This window comes from Ixodes scapularis, unplaced genomic scaffold (assembly GCF_016920785.2).
Source record: "Ixodes scapularis isolate PalLabHiFi unplaced genomic scaffold, ASM1692078v2 PGA_scaffold0__279_contigs__length_252992795, whole genome shotgun sequence".
NCBI classification, from domain to species: domain Eukaryota; kingdom Metazoa; phylum Arthropoda; class Arachnida; order Ixodida; family Ixodidae; genus Ixodes; species Ixodes scapularis.
This window is the reverse complement of record NW_024609835.1, coordinates 44951257-44964661: the sequence shown is the minus strand read 5'-3', so window position 1 is coordinate 44964661 and position 13405 is coordinate 44951257. Positions and strand designations below refer to the sequence as shown.

The following is a 13405-nucleotide window of genomic DNA, read 5'->3' as shown; positions in this document are numbered from 1 at the left end:
TTTTTTTTTTTTTTTTTGTCGCAAATACTTTGGCAGGCGTAGTAGTAGCACTCTGCATTGCGCTTTTAGAGCCACGGAATAAGTTGCGTTTGAGGCGCTGTCAAGCAAGGTCAGCGCTATTTTCTACAGCGTAAACTAGCGGCGCTACGTTCTGCCGCTGTGCTCTGTGTGTGAAAAGGCATTTAAAGTGTCGGCACTTCATTCCGTGATTATCTTCCGGGAGCCGTCATTTAGGTGGTCGGTGCAAAGCTGGGGCAGTTGGCGATAGTTCCCCACTTCCTCAGGCTTGCACACGGAGTCGAGAACCTGAGGTTATAGCGCTTCGCTTTGTCGCGGGCTGTTTAAACAATTCTGGAGTAGGGGAAAGCGTTTCTTGATGATTTCAACGATGATTTTAAGCGCCAATATGTCCGAAGAGTTGTGACCGAAGAAATGTAGCCTATTTGGTGGCTCTAAATAGACTTCGTGGTCGGCGGTTACGAACTTCGGTAGCAACACAAGTTATACACTGTCGCTTATACGCTGAAGCCTCTATTTATGTTAAAGGTGGAAAGAACGGCCCTTGCGCTTCTGTGGTTCCTAATTTCCCGAGCTCATTCGGTGATCTCGTACCCTCGACTCGAGTGCAACTTCGGCCGACTTTCCTATTTCTCCGAGTCGGATGTCTCAGATAGAAAACTGCGCTTCTGGCCGTGTTCCCGCTCCCCAGGAGTATTCTACCATCGCGACCTGCTTGTGCCTGCACTAGTCTCGCGTTTGCGCGTCGTCTACCAGACGCTCTCTAACTGCCGAACCGCAAATTTTCACAATGGTCTCTTGAGAAAGCAGAGATTCGGGGACCTTCAGTTTAATTCAAGAGGGATCTGCGACGTGTGAGCTATCGTACGGCTTTCGCCGCTGATAGATGAGTGCGTGAAGCGTAAACTCAGCAGCAGCAGGCTCGAGGATAGCAGGCTCCCTTTCTCACCCGAGCCGGCTTCAGCGTAGATGCGCGATTAGTTATTTATTTTTTAGTACATTATTCGAAGTCTAGGCATTAGTAGACATAATATTTGTCCGTAGGTATCGCGACATGGTGGTAAATTAAACAGTGTTTTTAGCAGGAACACCGCAACTCGGCCCGTTATCGCGCGTATAATAACACCTTGACCGAGAGTCGTTGTGGCGACTCTGGGCAGATCGCAGCGCTGCACTGTTAATGGGTCTTGCAGGCGGAGAGCGAGCGAGGGAGTGAGCGTCTCCTCGGCGACGACGACGACGACGACGACGCAGCTTCTATTCGGCGTCGCGGACTGCACGGGTCCCCTGCGTCCGTTCCAAAAATACTTTCGTTCCATTGTTCGTCCGCAGTGCGCCACTGCCGACGCCGCCGGCCGCAGTCTTCTTTTCGCCCGAAGACGCCCTGGCGGGCAGCCAAGACGATGCGCGGTTCTCTGCGTTTACACGTCCGCGCACTCGTTGCGTCCTCCGTTTCCACAGCCACGAGCCGTGATCCATCGAGAGGCATCGGGGGCTCGACGCGCGTGTCGGCGCATTCCGCATCGTTGGACCTCGATCGCTCGCTGCTTCCGAATCTCGCGATATTCGAGAACGATTCATCCGGTAGATATCTTGCCAGTCACTCCGTTAGGGTCGCACACTCGGATGAGCGAGCGACGCGGAGGAATATAAATCGCCCCTACTTCACGAGGCAATTCCATGTTCCCTTTCCGTTCGCCGTTGAAATATTCGCCCGGCCCGTTTTTGCACGGGTAGCTGCGGTAAACCGAAATAGTTGCCGTTTGGTTACGGTAGCTTCTGCCCCTCGAGCAGAATCTATAAAGCGTCGCATGTGCGTAAACATGGAAAAGTTTGTGGCGTGCTTTCATTGCACGGATGGGGAGGAGTGATAGCAGTTATGCAGTGTGGGGAAGGGTTCCATTTTGTTTCTATCGATAGGCATTGTTTGAGATTTACGCGGGAATTTGCGAAGGACGTCGCTTAGTGACAATAATTGATATTATTATTGCCTGACACGGTGTGGGAATCGCTGACGTAGTGAGTAGGAAATTTTCAAATGGATGGTATCGCGGGTTCAGTTTATATTTGCCTTCGTGTTTTGTTCTTTCTAACAAATGCAAAGGGGCCTTTCTTTGTTGTTTTTCTACGCTTTTTTTAATATGTAATAAGTTGCCAAATTACATGACCACTGAACGTGAGGGTAAAATACATACGACTACAGTCAGCACTTCTTTGTGAAGTCCTTATCATGGGTGGTATTTCGGTTCCGGTTTGGACTACCTATCGAACAACAGTCTCGAAACCTCTCTCGTGGATTTCGAGACGTCGTTTGTGAAATTGTTTACAAAATTCCGCGCAGGATTCACTTCCTACGCCGCTAAGACGCAGCGTGGTGGGTGCTGCGAGGGACCGGAATTCGCCGATGAGCCCCGGAGGCAGACTCGTTAAGCTCCGCGTTCCCTTCGTTTTACCTCTCTGAAAGCCGCGAGGTTTCGAAACGCTAAATGCCGCGTCTTTCGACATCGGCGTCGACTTAAGTTGCATCAGACGTTCGTTTCAGGAAGTCATACTCGAAACACCGACGCACGTGACGTCGTGCTGTTGCGTTGGCATCTGGCACTGTTGCTGTTCCTTTGTTGGGTCTTGCATGACACTTGCTTCGCTCCGCCTCAAAGAGTTTTTCCTTGCGACGAGCCTATGAGCTGTTTGGAGAAGAGCTGCGCGGGGTTTTTCTCCCCGCTTGCCTCGGAGGTTCGTCATTTGCCGCTTTCACCGCTGGGCCTCTTTCCTACGATTTCATCTGTAGGCGGCTGCTGCTGCTGAACGTAGAAAAACGACTGAGGGCCCTGGGACGTTTCCTTTCGTTGGGGGGCTTCACACAACGCTCCCGGGCGCGTCAGGGAAGCACCCTTGTCGGCACGGTTTGACTTGCTTCTTTCAGTTACGTCTTTAGACTGAAGATGCATTTACTCGGAAAATTACACTTTCACGAGGGTCGCGACATAGTTTGCACAATCAAGAGATCGCCCGATTATTCGTGGGTTTCTTTTAGACTTGAAAAGCGACCTTCTCAACTGATAGCGTGGAACAAAAGTGCTCGTTCTGTTCATAACTTGGGTGGTAGACTTTGGCGTTCGTCAATACCTTGCTTGAAGGAAGTGCGAAAATGCCGTTTATGTGTGTTTCTGCCAACTGTGTCGCGCAGTGTACATATGAAGTCCAGATGGAGCTGCTTCGCGGGTGTTCGGATTTCCTTAGAAAGAAATGATGTCTTGACTGGGACAGTGACCGCAAGCTGTGTTCTAGAATATGAGAGTGGGGGTCTGCACTAGGCCTGGTGACTTTAGTAATTATTACCAATACTTTCTCACGGTGTGTCGTATAGATTCATGTACGTTACTCTCGTGTCTACAGAATTTCGAAGGATGCAGAAAAGCGAGGCGGAAAAGTAGTCCGAAACGAAGACTGCTAGTTTTCCCGTCAGCTCTAACAAGTGTTACGGGGATTTGCCAATTAAAACCATACATTGTAGCGGAAGCTCGTTTTCTCGTAAATGTTCATTTGCTAACACAGCCCTGTCGTATTTATAGGCTCCTTCGTGACCTTGATACTCGACGTAATCACGACCTCTGCACACGAGGTTCTCTTATAGAGTGAATTGTCGCGAAGCTGTTCGAGTGTCAGCACCAATAAGGAGGAACTACGCAAAGAGACGCTTGTCCCGGAGTATTGTTCAGCAGTCCTCACGCATCAAGCGCACCTCCGTCCAAATTTTCGTCGAAAAGAACGGCTCGCGATCGATCTGAAATCCTTCTAATCTCAGCTGATCACAAGAACGGCGAGTCAAGGTCTTCTCGCGCATTTGTGCGAGCAGATGCCGTGCCAACAGCGGAGGCCCTCCGCGATAGGATCGTCGCTCTCGAGAAATTCCGGGCCACTGTCATGACGCTGACGGCCAGTTGCGCGCACGCGGAGGGGCTGCTCCTCTGGGATGCGGTCCAAGGGCGCGTGGCGCCGACTGGCGGCATTGCGCATCACCTTGACGATGGCGCGCTTCGATCGGTCCCTCCGGCGGCGCTGCGCCGTCTCCGGCCGCCGCACTGACCGGCGGTGGCGAGAAAGTTGCGATGCGTAGATAGCGGGGAGGCCTCCCCCGGTGCCGCCGCCGCAGCCGGCTCAGCTGACGTCCGGAACGCCGCGGTCGCCTCCCATCGCCCTGGAATCAGGTGACAGCCTGTTCCGTACGTGTGCCGAGGTGCCCCCCGCGTCGTGGCAGCCGCTGCCCCCGCCGGCCGGGTCGTCTGCGTTTCCCGTTGTCCGGCTGTCCCGATGTCCGCGGCCGGTGGGACACCGGTGGGCCTCCCCCCCGGTGCGCAGTAGCGCGTACTCCGATCCTGTCCGGAAAAAGTGCACCGGACAAGCCACGGTGGGTGTCGTGCGGGGGGTCGAACGCGTATACAGCTACCGTATGCTGCGCCACCGGGCCGTGCCGCTGTCAGCCCATCGGTTCCGAGATACGTCGCTCTTGTTTTTGTTTTTGTTTTCTTGCTCACGACGTTGTGTTCCAGATGGCGTGGTTGTCATCGGGTTTGCGGTTAAGGATACCTCGCGACAGTCGGTTTAGCCTCGAGAGATGAGCGCCCTGCAGCCCGCAGCCGTTTTATTTCCTTCGTATCTTTGGTTCCGGATAAAGGTCACGGCCGTTCTTTCTGGAAGGTTCTCGTCCGCTCTCGCGCAACCTGTTCACTCTGCGGAAGAGGAGAGAGAGAGCGGCTCCATTGGGTGTTGGTTTGTAGTTTTGAATTCGTATTACCATTAATGAGATGTTTTACGTCATTTTCATAATTTGTTCCGTCGAATCAACGTGTCACACTGGCGAGAGGAAGAACATTTCACCGGTACCATGGCTCCGTACTAATTCCGCCTTGAAATTGGGTCATGTAGTCAGTGGCTGGAAGAAGTAGGTTGTCTGACATTTCGCAGTGACCTTGTCTCAACGAGCGGCCGCCTAAAAAAAAGAGAGAAAGATAGAGAAACAAATAGAGAGGCCACCTTTTTCGAGTTTATTGATCACTCTATTCTGAATCGCAGTTGCGTCCGGACGACCGGCGCGCTACGACGAACCGCTGCTTCCGGGTGGAAACTTTCGTTGTCATTTCTCGGCCTCACGTTCTTTTCCGAGCGATCCTCATCTCCGATAGGCTTGACTCTGTTATTCTACTCTGCTCCTTTCACGGTCCGGATGAAGCGTGGCGAAGGCTACCGGACGAAGCTCGTTGTTTCTGTAATGCGGGACGAAGCTCGCCCGGCTGAAGCAGTTAGCGTCGCTGTTGGATCGCCGTTGTGGTTTTCGCTGCGCGGTCATTACGGGAGAAACTGGTCGTAGAATAAAGACTCGCGTTAATGGAGAACGCGACCTTGAAGCACCCGACGTTTACACGCTCCGCTCGGATAAGGAGAAAAGTGCGGCTGTATTTAAGCTACTGCTTGTAGGAGTATAAAAACAAATTTTCGGCCCTTTGTGCTGATTTGGCGATTTCTGTGTATAAGAACGCGGATAAGAAGCGAGTTACCACTTATGAAAAGTTGGAATAATTAACGCGTTCATATTTTGCCGTATTCTGAAGTTAGGTATGTATGAAGGTGCGTTGTGAATTGGGTTTTTTTTACAATTCAAGAGCGTTCATTGAGTTTAATATTTTTATTTGTCATTCCGCCCTGCGGCATGTTAGTTTGAAGTAATTTGAATTTTGTTTTCTCGTTTAGCTGCAGCTGTTTGACTTTGAAACCCGAACTCACCTTGTGTAATTCAAGTGTTGTTTTGTATGGTAGGGACAATGCTTCCATACTCTGGATGCAAGTCCTATCGCGATCAATATACCCTGAAACACTAAATCCGGCCTCTTTTTTTTTTTTTTTTTGCGTTGGGGGTTTTAAGTCCTGTTGTCTCTGAATTAGACTGAGTCCGAAGTATATACCCCAGCTTTGCATTTCATTGGTTCTAACCAACCCCCTCCCCCCCCCCCCACCCCCACCCCCACCCCCACCCCCACCCCCACAAAAAAAAAAAGACTGAATGACTATTTCATCTTAAATTGAACGCAATAGTACTTTCGTTTTCCAAGAAAGGAAACCAAGGTGTCAAACACCTTTTATTGTACCTTTGTCCGCTGGAACCGACATGCGAGCACTGACGTGCTCCAATTTAAGGCGAGTGTCGCGTAAGACAGGTTCTGAAGTCTCTTTCTGAGGTCAATTTAGTCGTTGCTCCCTGGAGTCACCGATTGTGCTCGGAGGACTGCGGCACCCAAGCAGTCTTACATTCGAATGGGCTGTGCAGTCACCCTTGCCCTCTGGCGTTCTCAGTCCACGCAAACCAGCCGAGCGCAGAAGAATGACGAGAAATGAGGGCCAAGGGCGGTCGACTCTAGCGAGGTGGAGAAAATGCAGGACTTATGTTGGTCGATAAGAATATCTTCGAAGAATACGTGAATAAAACTCGGGATTAGCGAAAAAATGTTTTCTCTCAGATATTCAAAAATCGGCGTCGCAATGCTTAGTGCTCTATCGTCCTGGAAGCGCTGTAATCTTCACAATCGCGTGGATAGCGTCCCCGTTTTAAAGCCCAGCTCTTCCGTGACTATTATTTGCTCTACATGTCTTCCCTTGAGGGAACGACACCTGTCTTTTCGAAACTTCTAACCTATCTTCATTTTTTTTTTTTTTTTGTTTAGCGGTGAAGCGTTTGATTTCTCTCTACCGTTTCCTGTAAATTCCGCGTCTCGCAGTCATTGTTATCGTGCCCTTTTTGCTATTGGTGTTATCTTTACGTTTTGTTCGCGCAGCGCTCATTTAATTGGAGTATTGCGGCTTTCTCGCATCCGGACGTCTGAATCAGATGGAAACATTTCCCCTCGTGCTTAAATTTCGCTTCTTTTTTTGTGTGTGTATGCGTAGAGTTTAGCAGGTGGCTGGGTGGAGAGTCGAACGTAAGCGGTGCGGGGGGACACGTAGCAAATTTGTAATCGAACGCTCTATGAGCACAGCAGGGAAAAAGGCTTCTTAGTTCGGCGCACGTGTGTTCAACAGGTGTCACTTAACTCCTCCCGTCAGTGTCTCTGAGTAGTGAACTCTGGTATGTGCGTATTATGATTGCCGTATCGTTGGCGTCGGCTTTAATAACATCGTTTATACTGAAGGAATTTAGCTTTCCATGGTGTACTTCGAGGATTACGCGACGGCGCGACCGAGGTTTAACTGTGCGAAGCGAGTGGCAGCCAGACGTGGCATCCTCTCGCTCTCTTGAGATCGGATGCCGAAACTGCCATCTTTGCCATGACCGCTTCTGAAGAAACAAGCTTATACGATGCGTGAGATTAGGTGTCACAACGGAGGGTATGGAGATTGCATCTCGAATTCGGCCCATTATTTTTTTAATGTAGGTTTTAACTCTAGATGAAATCGGACGTTTTGGGCACGTTTTTAATGTTTTAACTAAAAACGTTTGCGTCAACTTTTTTTTTTTTTTTAATGTGTTATTTTAGCGCAGTAACATGTTCCAGAAACAGAAAATCGAATAGACCTCCGTGTCCGTCCCGTGGTGTAAACAAGCGTATTGACGTGGACGCGTGTGGGTCTTAGCACATCACTCTCCCCAACGCCTCAGATAGCCGCTGTCTAGTCAATAAATCATTTTAGGCGTACGCTGCTGCAATGGCACTTCGTAATCGCGGCGACGTGGATGCTGCATTCGTTGCGGACTCAGCCCAGAAAACGAAAAAAAGAAAAGAAAGAAGCCTTTTGTTCCTTGTCGCCGAGGCTCTCGACAACAGCGGTGGTAGCAGTGCGCGAACAAGCGGATCTGAAGCGCAGTCGACTGTGGCGGACTGATAACAACAGGTCCGTTCAGCGGTTCAGCAGTCGACTGCAGTCGGGCGGAAAACATTTTATGCTCTCCTCGCGATAAGCCCACCAGCGAGTTGTTCCCTCGTGGACTTTTCATTTCCAATGAGAAGAGGCTCTCGATCGGGCGTGGCTATATACTAAGCCCTTAGTCCCACTAGCTGCTCGTACGTCGTAAAAGAGACACGGTGTCCACTCCCGACATGAGGACATAATTATCTGCGAACATGACTCATCATGTTCAAGGCACACACTCTTTGCTTTATACATTCATATGCAGCGAAAATGTCCGCAGGTTGCTGTTTGTATGACCAATGTGTTAGGTCCTTCATATAAGGAAGAAATACGTCTAAGGCAGTGTCTGCACACTGTCTGTCTTTGCGGTGTGGTTGTAGGGTTACGGTTCGACGTGGGGGGGATTCGAACGGCTGCCGGTGGAGACGGCATTGAATGGAGCCCGTGCGTGAACTCAACCGAAATTATAGCACGTTGTAGCTGCCGAAGAGGAACCATGAACGCCGTGTCATTTTGTGGCTCTAGCTTAAGTAAACGCTTTGTGTGGGATGCCGTTTTCGGGTCTCTCTCTCTCAAAACACGTCGGCCTGAGGTGCTGGCACAGAGAACGGATAGACTGGTGGCAGCGGCGATAGTGAAGCGTTGAAACGTATGGGCTGGTTTGTGTAAAATTGGAGAACAAGTTCACGGGTGTCGGAAAGGGCGTTATCAAGTTGCGCTCAGGTGGGTTTGCCATTTGCGCTCGTTCGTCAGTGCGCTTTTACTTACTCGTCGGTCTGCGGCGGAAGCGGAGAAGAAAAAAAAAAAAAAAAAGAACGAAGGAAGAACCTTCGGCGCGTGAATGGAAAGCGACCGTGAAAAACCTCGGCCGGGCTGCATCGCGCTGCCCGCAGCTGCGCCCGCTCACAGCTGTTTCGCTCGCGTTCGTGTGTGTGCGCTGCGGCTCCCGTCGCTTGTATAGGAAACCGCAGTAAATAACTCGGGGCCCTCCACTCGACCGTGCTCGCCTGCCTGTTCTCGTTTATAGACGCTAGTGCTAGCAGGCTGCCCGCCGCCGCCGCTGCCGTCCGCCGTCGGCGTAACCGCACTCCGGTGCTCGTGGGCAGCTCATCCGGTCGCCGCCATGACAGGTGATGAGTGCATGGAGCTTGTGACAATTGACCGCTTCCTTACGTTCCTGCCACGGTTGGTAGCCGAAACGCGCCTCCTTCCCGTTCCTTCGCTTATACGGTGTCGCGTTGTCATTGCTCGTCTCTGTGGTAAGTGTCTTTGGAACATGCTGGTTTCGAATTGGTGTCCGCATGTTTAGCTTTATAGTTCTTTTATTGGTACTGGTGACCGCTTTCGTCTTTACTAATTAACACCGAGATTAGGGACGGCAGGGTGTGGTTCGTCGACGTCATTTTCTCGCGACTTGCGCGTATATGCTTGCGATTGAGTTCCGGGAAGTTTTTGCGAAATTCGTCTCCGGTCGGAACATCCGAAGAACTCTACGTGGTTTCGGGGGACTCGGTGTTGGCTGGTTCTCTACCGACTCGCGCGCATCTGCTTAATATTGAACGCGGAAAAAAAGAAAAAGAACTTTCCGTTTTAAGTTACCGTTTGGAATCGCCGGCTGAGTCGCACTATACTTTACGCGATTGCAACATCGTCTGCGTGCGTGGCCCGAAATGTTCGCACGACTGAGCCACCATCGAACTCCGGAAGGCCCGTACCCATTTTATACGGGAAAGTCGGTAAACTTACGAAGGAACAGAACGACGCTCGGTATCAGTTTTCTGCTCATGGGAAGCTCTTCTCGTGCATCGCTTCCTTTTTCTGTTTTTATTTTGTTCACGAGGACATTCGTGGGGTTCCGAAACGCGGTATAACGAGAGAGACGGGTCCATATCGTTATTCGGAACAGGAGCCTCGGGGCTAGGGTACGCTTATAGTTCTTTTTCTTCCAATGCCCACATGCAGACAGTGTACATGGACAGTCACATGCAGACAGTGTACACGTTATTAAAATAGAGCAACCAAAGATCGCTACTTCATCAAAAAGTACCGAAAATATGTTACTCGTTCCTACTATTAAAATTGACTAGGTTGTCGTTATACTTGGTTGCCGATAAACGTAACCATATATGGGGAACGCGTGACATACAAGTCTGGTCACGTGACAGGAGTCACGTGCTACGTTTGCAGGAAGGGATTGGCTGGGACGGGGCTGTAAGCGTTCGCTGCCGTCCATCGCAAGGTGGAGTGGACTACACCTGCATCAGTCATGCTCGCTGGCTTCGACCTTCACGAGGTCGTCACTCGAGCTGCGCGCCGCGTAATCCTGTTTGTGGGGATCGCTGCGGGGGTCCCGGAGTCGACCGACCGACCGCGCGGCCGATCGAAGAAGGCTCGCTGTCAGTTGTCCGGCTTTGCGTCGCAGGACCCTTCTGCGCGCTCGCTCTTGTGTCGTTGCGCGGGACTGCGGTTTATGTTCGGTAGAATTAGGGAAGCGAGTTCCCGCGCGCAAGTGTAATCCCGTGCGTGGACGTGCTTTTGCGAGCGGAAGGAACGAATTGGGGACGCTTTTGCCAGCTTTGTGCCCCAGGACAAATGGTGTCCACCACTCGCCGAACGCTTTCCCCTCTGTTCGAATTGTTCCGTGGGCTCTGTTTACAAGCGCCGCTTTGTTTTGTTTTTTTAATCTCTCTAATCTCAGGTCGTAAGCCGCGCGCAGTATCGGCTCCGTTTTGACCGTTTTTTTTTTTTTTTCTCGAGTTTTTTTTTTAAATGTTTTACAGGTGGCGCAACTCATTAAGTGTTTATATAGTTAGACGTTTAGGTCCTAGTTAATATTTTTCTGCAATTTATTGCGAAGCCTAATAAGTTTTACTATTTGTGTTTTGGCACCGACCATCTGAGATTTAATTAATGACTTTATAAAGCTGAAGTCTGCGGTTATAAGTGTTCCATATGTCTTGTCGCATAAGGGTGCTTGTTTCCGCCGCGAAGCTGTGCCGGAAGAGATGCTAGGAATTTTCAGTATTTCATCGGTGAAATCTTATCGGCCATGAAACAGTGAATTCCTTGCAGTTTCAGGATAGCTGTCAATCGTCAACTTATCTTGCACAAACTTAGAAAGCGGAAAGTGGCACGCCTGCGTTTTGCTAACAGTTTATACTCCTTTAAAGCTGATGGTTTCCCTTCGAACGCTGCAAGATTGGAAACGATTTGTTCCATATTGATGTCAGTCAGGGACCATTACATCTACAACGCGAAACATTGTTTTATGGCTTCCTCGTGGAAATTGAGACTCACTTATGAAATGCAATCCGGAAGTTTCGAAATTTGTTTTGAAGCGGGAAACGAGAGGGCAGCACGGTGATGCGCTTGCGGCTGTCGAAGGCGGAAACCTTTATCTGTCATTATGCCTGAAGCCCCTCGATTAACGGTTTGCCAAGTAATGATAGCGATTGAACTTGCCTACACGCTCTCGTTCCGTTTCCGGTTCGGGAGAGCATGGCGGATTTGATTCGACTTCGCTCTGGAGTACTGGTTTGGCACCTTGACGTTCGAAAACCTACCCGCGTCCAGCGTGGTTCTATCTGGATTGTCACGTGACATGACGCACCGGAGTAATTCTGGAGATTTCGAACACAGCCATTCTGGGAGATTTAGGCAGAACATGGCGCACCGCGCGCTAGCAGACGACAGGAGCGGGGGGGGGGGGGGGGGGGGGGGGAGGAGGGAGGGAGAGGAGGACTTGTCAGTACCTCGCATAGCGTTATCTAGGGACGTTAAATGTTCCAAAGGGTGTCGTTCTATGACCAATTGGAGCTGCGCTTCACGAGTTTTTGGGACCACGTGGATGAGAAAATCGACGATTTCGAAGAAAGCAATGAGTCGTGCGAGGTGTTTTGAGTGGCACTCGTGCTTCATGAACGGCAGAACATCACTGGTCTGGAACACAAAGAGAGGTGGGCTGGCTTTCCCCGGCGTCTCTTCGTCTTCCAGTAACGTTCTGCCAATCTTGAAAGCAAGCACCACCCAAAACACATTGCACGACTCATGACTTTCTTCGCCAAAAATCTGCCGATTAATTTTCATGTCTCTGTTCCGAATTTGCCGAGTTTGTCTCAGAATTAATGTTCGCTCTTCGCTCTGGTTGGATTCAATGGTGAAGTCGTCGATGTGCTCATACTCGTGTAGAGTAGCCCCAACTGCTCACAGAACGACGCCCTGTGGCATAATGTCGCACGAAGTTCCCTTCCTTCGACGGTTGCGCGTTCACCACCGTGCTGCCCTCTCTTTTCGTGCTACAAAACCGGTCTAGGGACTTTCTGATCGCATCTCCTATGTTACATGGGATTGTCACCTTGCCCCCTTAGTCCTGCTCGATTCTTGCGGAGAAAACTGGGTAAGTAGGCTTGCATGGCTTTCCCCTTGGAGTCGTCGGAAGTGTCCGGGCATCTTGGAGTCGTCGAGTTGTCCCCGTGTGGCAGTGTGGTTAGCTGGTTGTGTGCTCCGTACTACAACCACTAGCTGTATTGCCGATATGGTGGCTCCTCCTATCGCCAGACAACGATCTCTTCGCCACATTCTTTTTCTTTTTTTGCTTCGCGTTTGTCATGTTGAGTGGACCCGCGCTGTAACTCGTATTACTACGCCGCAGTTTCCGTACATTTGGCTTATCTGATATTTCATGGTAGGGTCGATCTCTGATTGCCGGCTTAGAGCATCATGTATTTCGCGCGCGCCGCAGCGCACACCTAGCGGGTGAAGACATGCGTTGTGTTTTGTGTTCTAATAAAATTATGTTTAATACTGACCCCTCATTTGAGAGAGAACCGAAGTTGACATCACTCTTGGGAAAAATCTCCGTCGGAACAGAATTTTCTTACCGGTGCGTGGTTTTGTCGTGTCGCCACTCGCCACCGTCATTTATGTGGTCGGTCGGTGCAAACGAATCATGTCCCATTTCGTTTCTCGATTGCAGGGCGGCGTACGTGTCTTTTGGAGGCCTGCTGATGCGCCTGCAGGGAGACCCCAACAACCTGCACGGCTTCGAGGTAGACAACCACGTCTACCTGCTCATGAAGAAGCTGGCCTTCTAAGCGGCGCCTTCTAGGGGAGAGCTCAAGCGACCAACGTGTACTCCGCATATTCACGGCACCAATCATCGATCCCACCTCATTGGCCGTCTTAAGGGGCAAATCCTTGCCCCTTTTCATCTTTGTCGATTGACTTTACAGTCACTGCCTTTTTTGTAATTAAAACCGAGTCCTTGCGTCAGTCACACCGATGTCTCATATGATGTGCTCTTTGGTATGTGAATCGGGTCATATTGGCCGCCGAATTGTCTTCGACTGCTGGCATGGTGCATTGAAACTGGTATGTATGTCTTTTCTTTTTACGGCGGCAAGAACCCTCTTTATAAGGATGTTTGCTATACCGCTTCCAGGAAGCTTTAGTAATGTCAGGTAAGATGTGTTGTTTCGAAATCTTTTCC

The 13405-nt window shown here is 50.4% G+C and overlaps 1 protein-coding gene across 2 annotated transcripts in view; it reads left to right on the top strand.

The window, feature by feature from the left end:
- The window catches only part of LOC8038035 (DNA-directed RNA polymerases I, II, and III subunit RPABC3), a 109369-nt gene extending 96175 nt beyond the window's left edge, over nt 1–13194 (top strand). For both annotated transcript variants that reach the window (XM_029986708.3, XM_040206939.1), the window contains one exon: nt 12893–13194. In XM_029986708.3, the coding sequence (XP_029842568.1) occupies nt 12893–13010 (118 nt within the window). In that variant the 3' untranslated portion in view covers nt 13011–13194. The remainder of the gene's footprint in view (nt 1–12892) is intronic.
- The last annotated feature ends 211 nt before the right edge of the window (nt 13195–13405 follow it).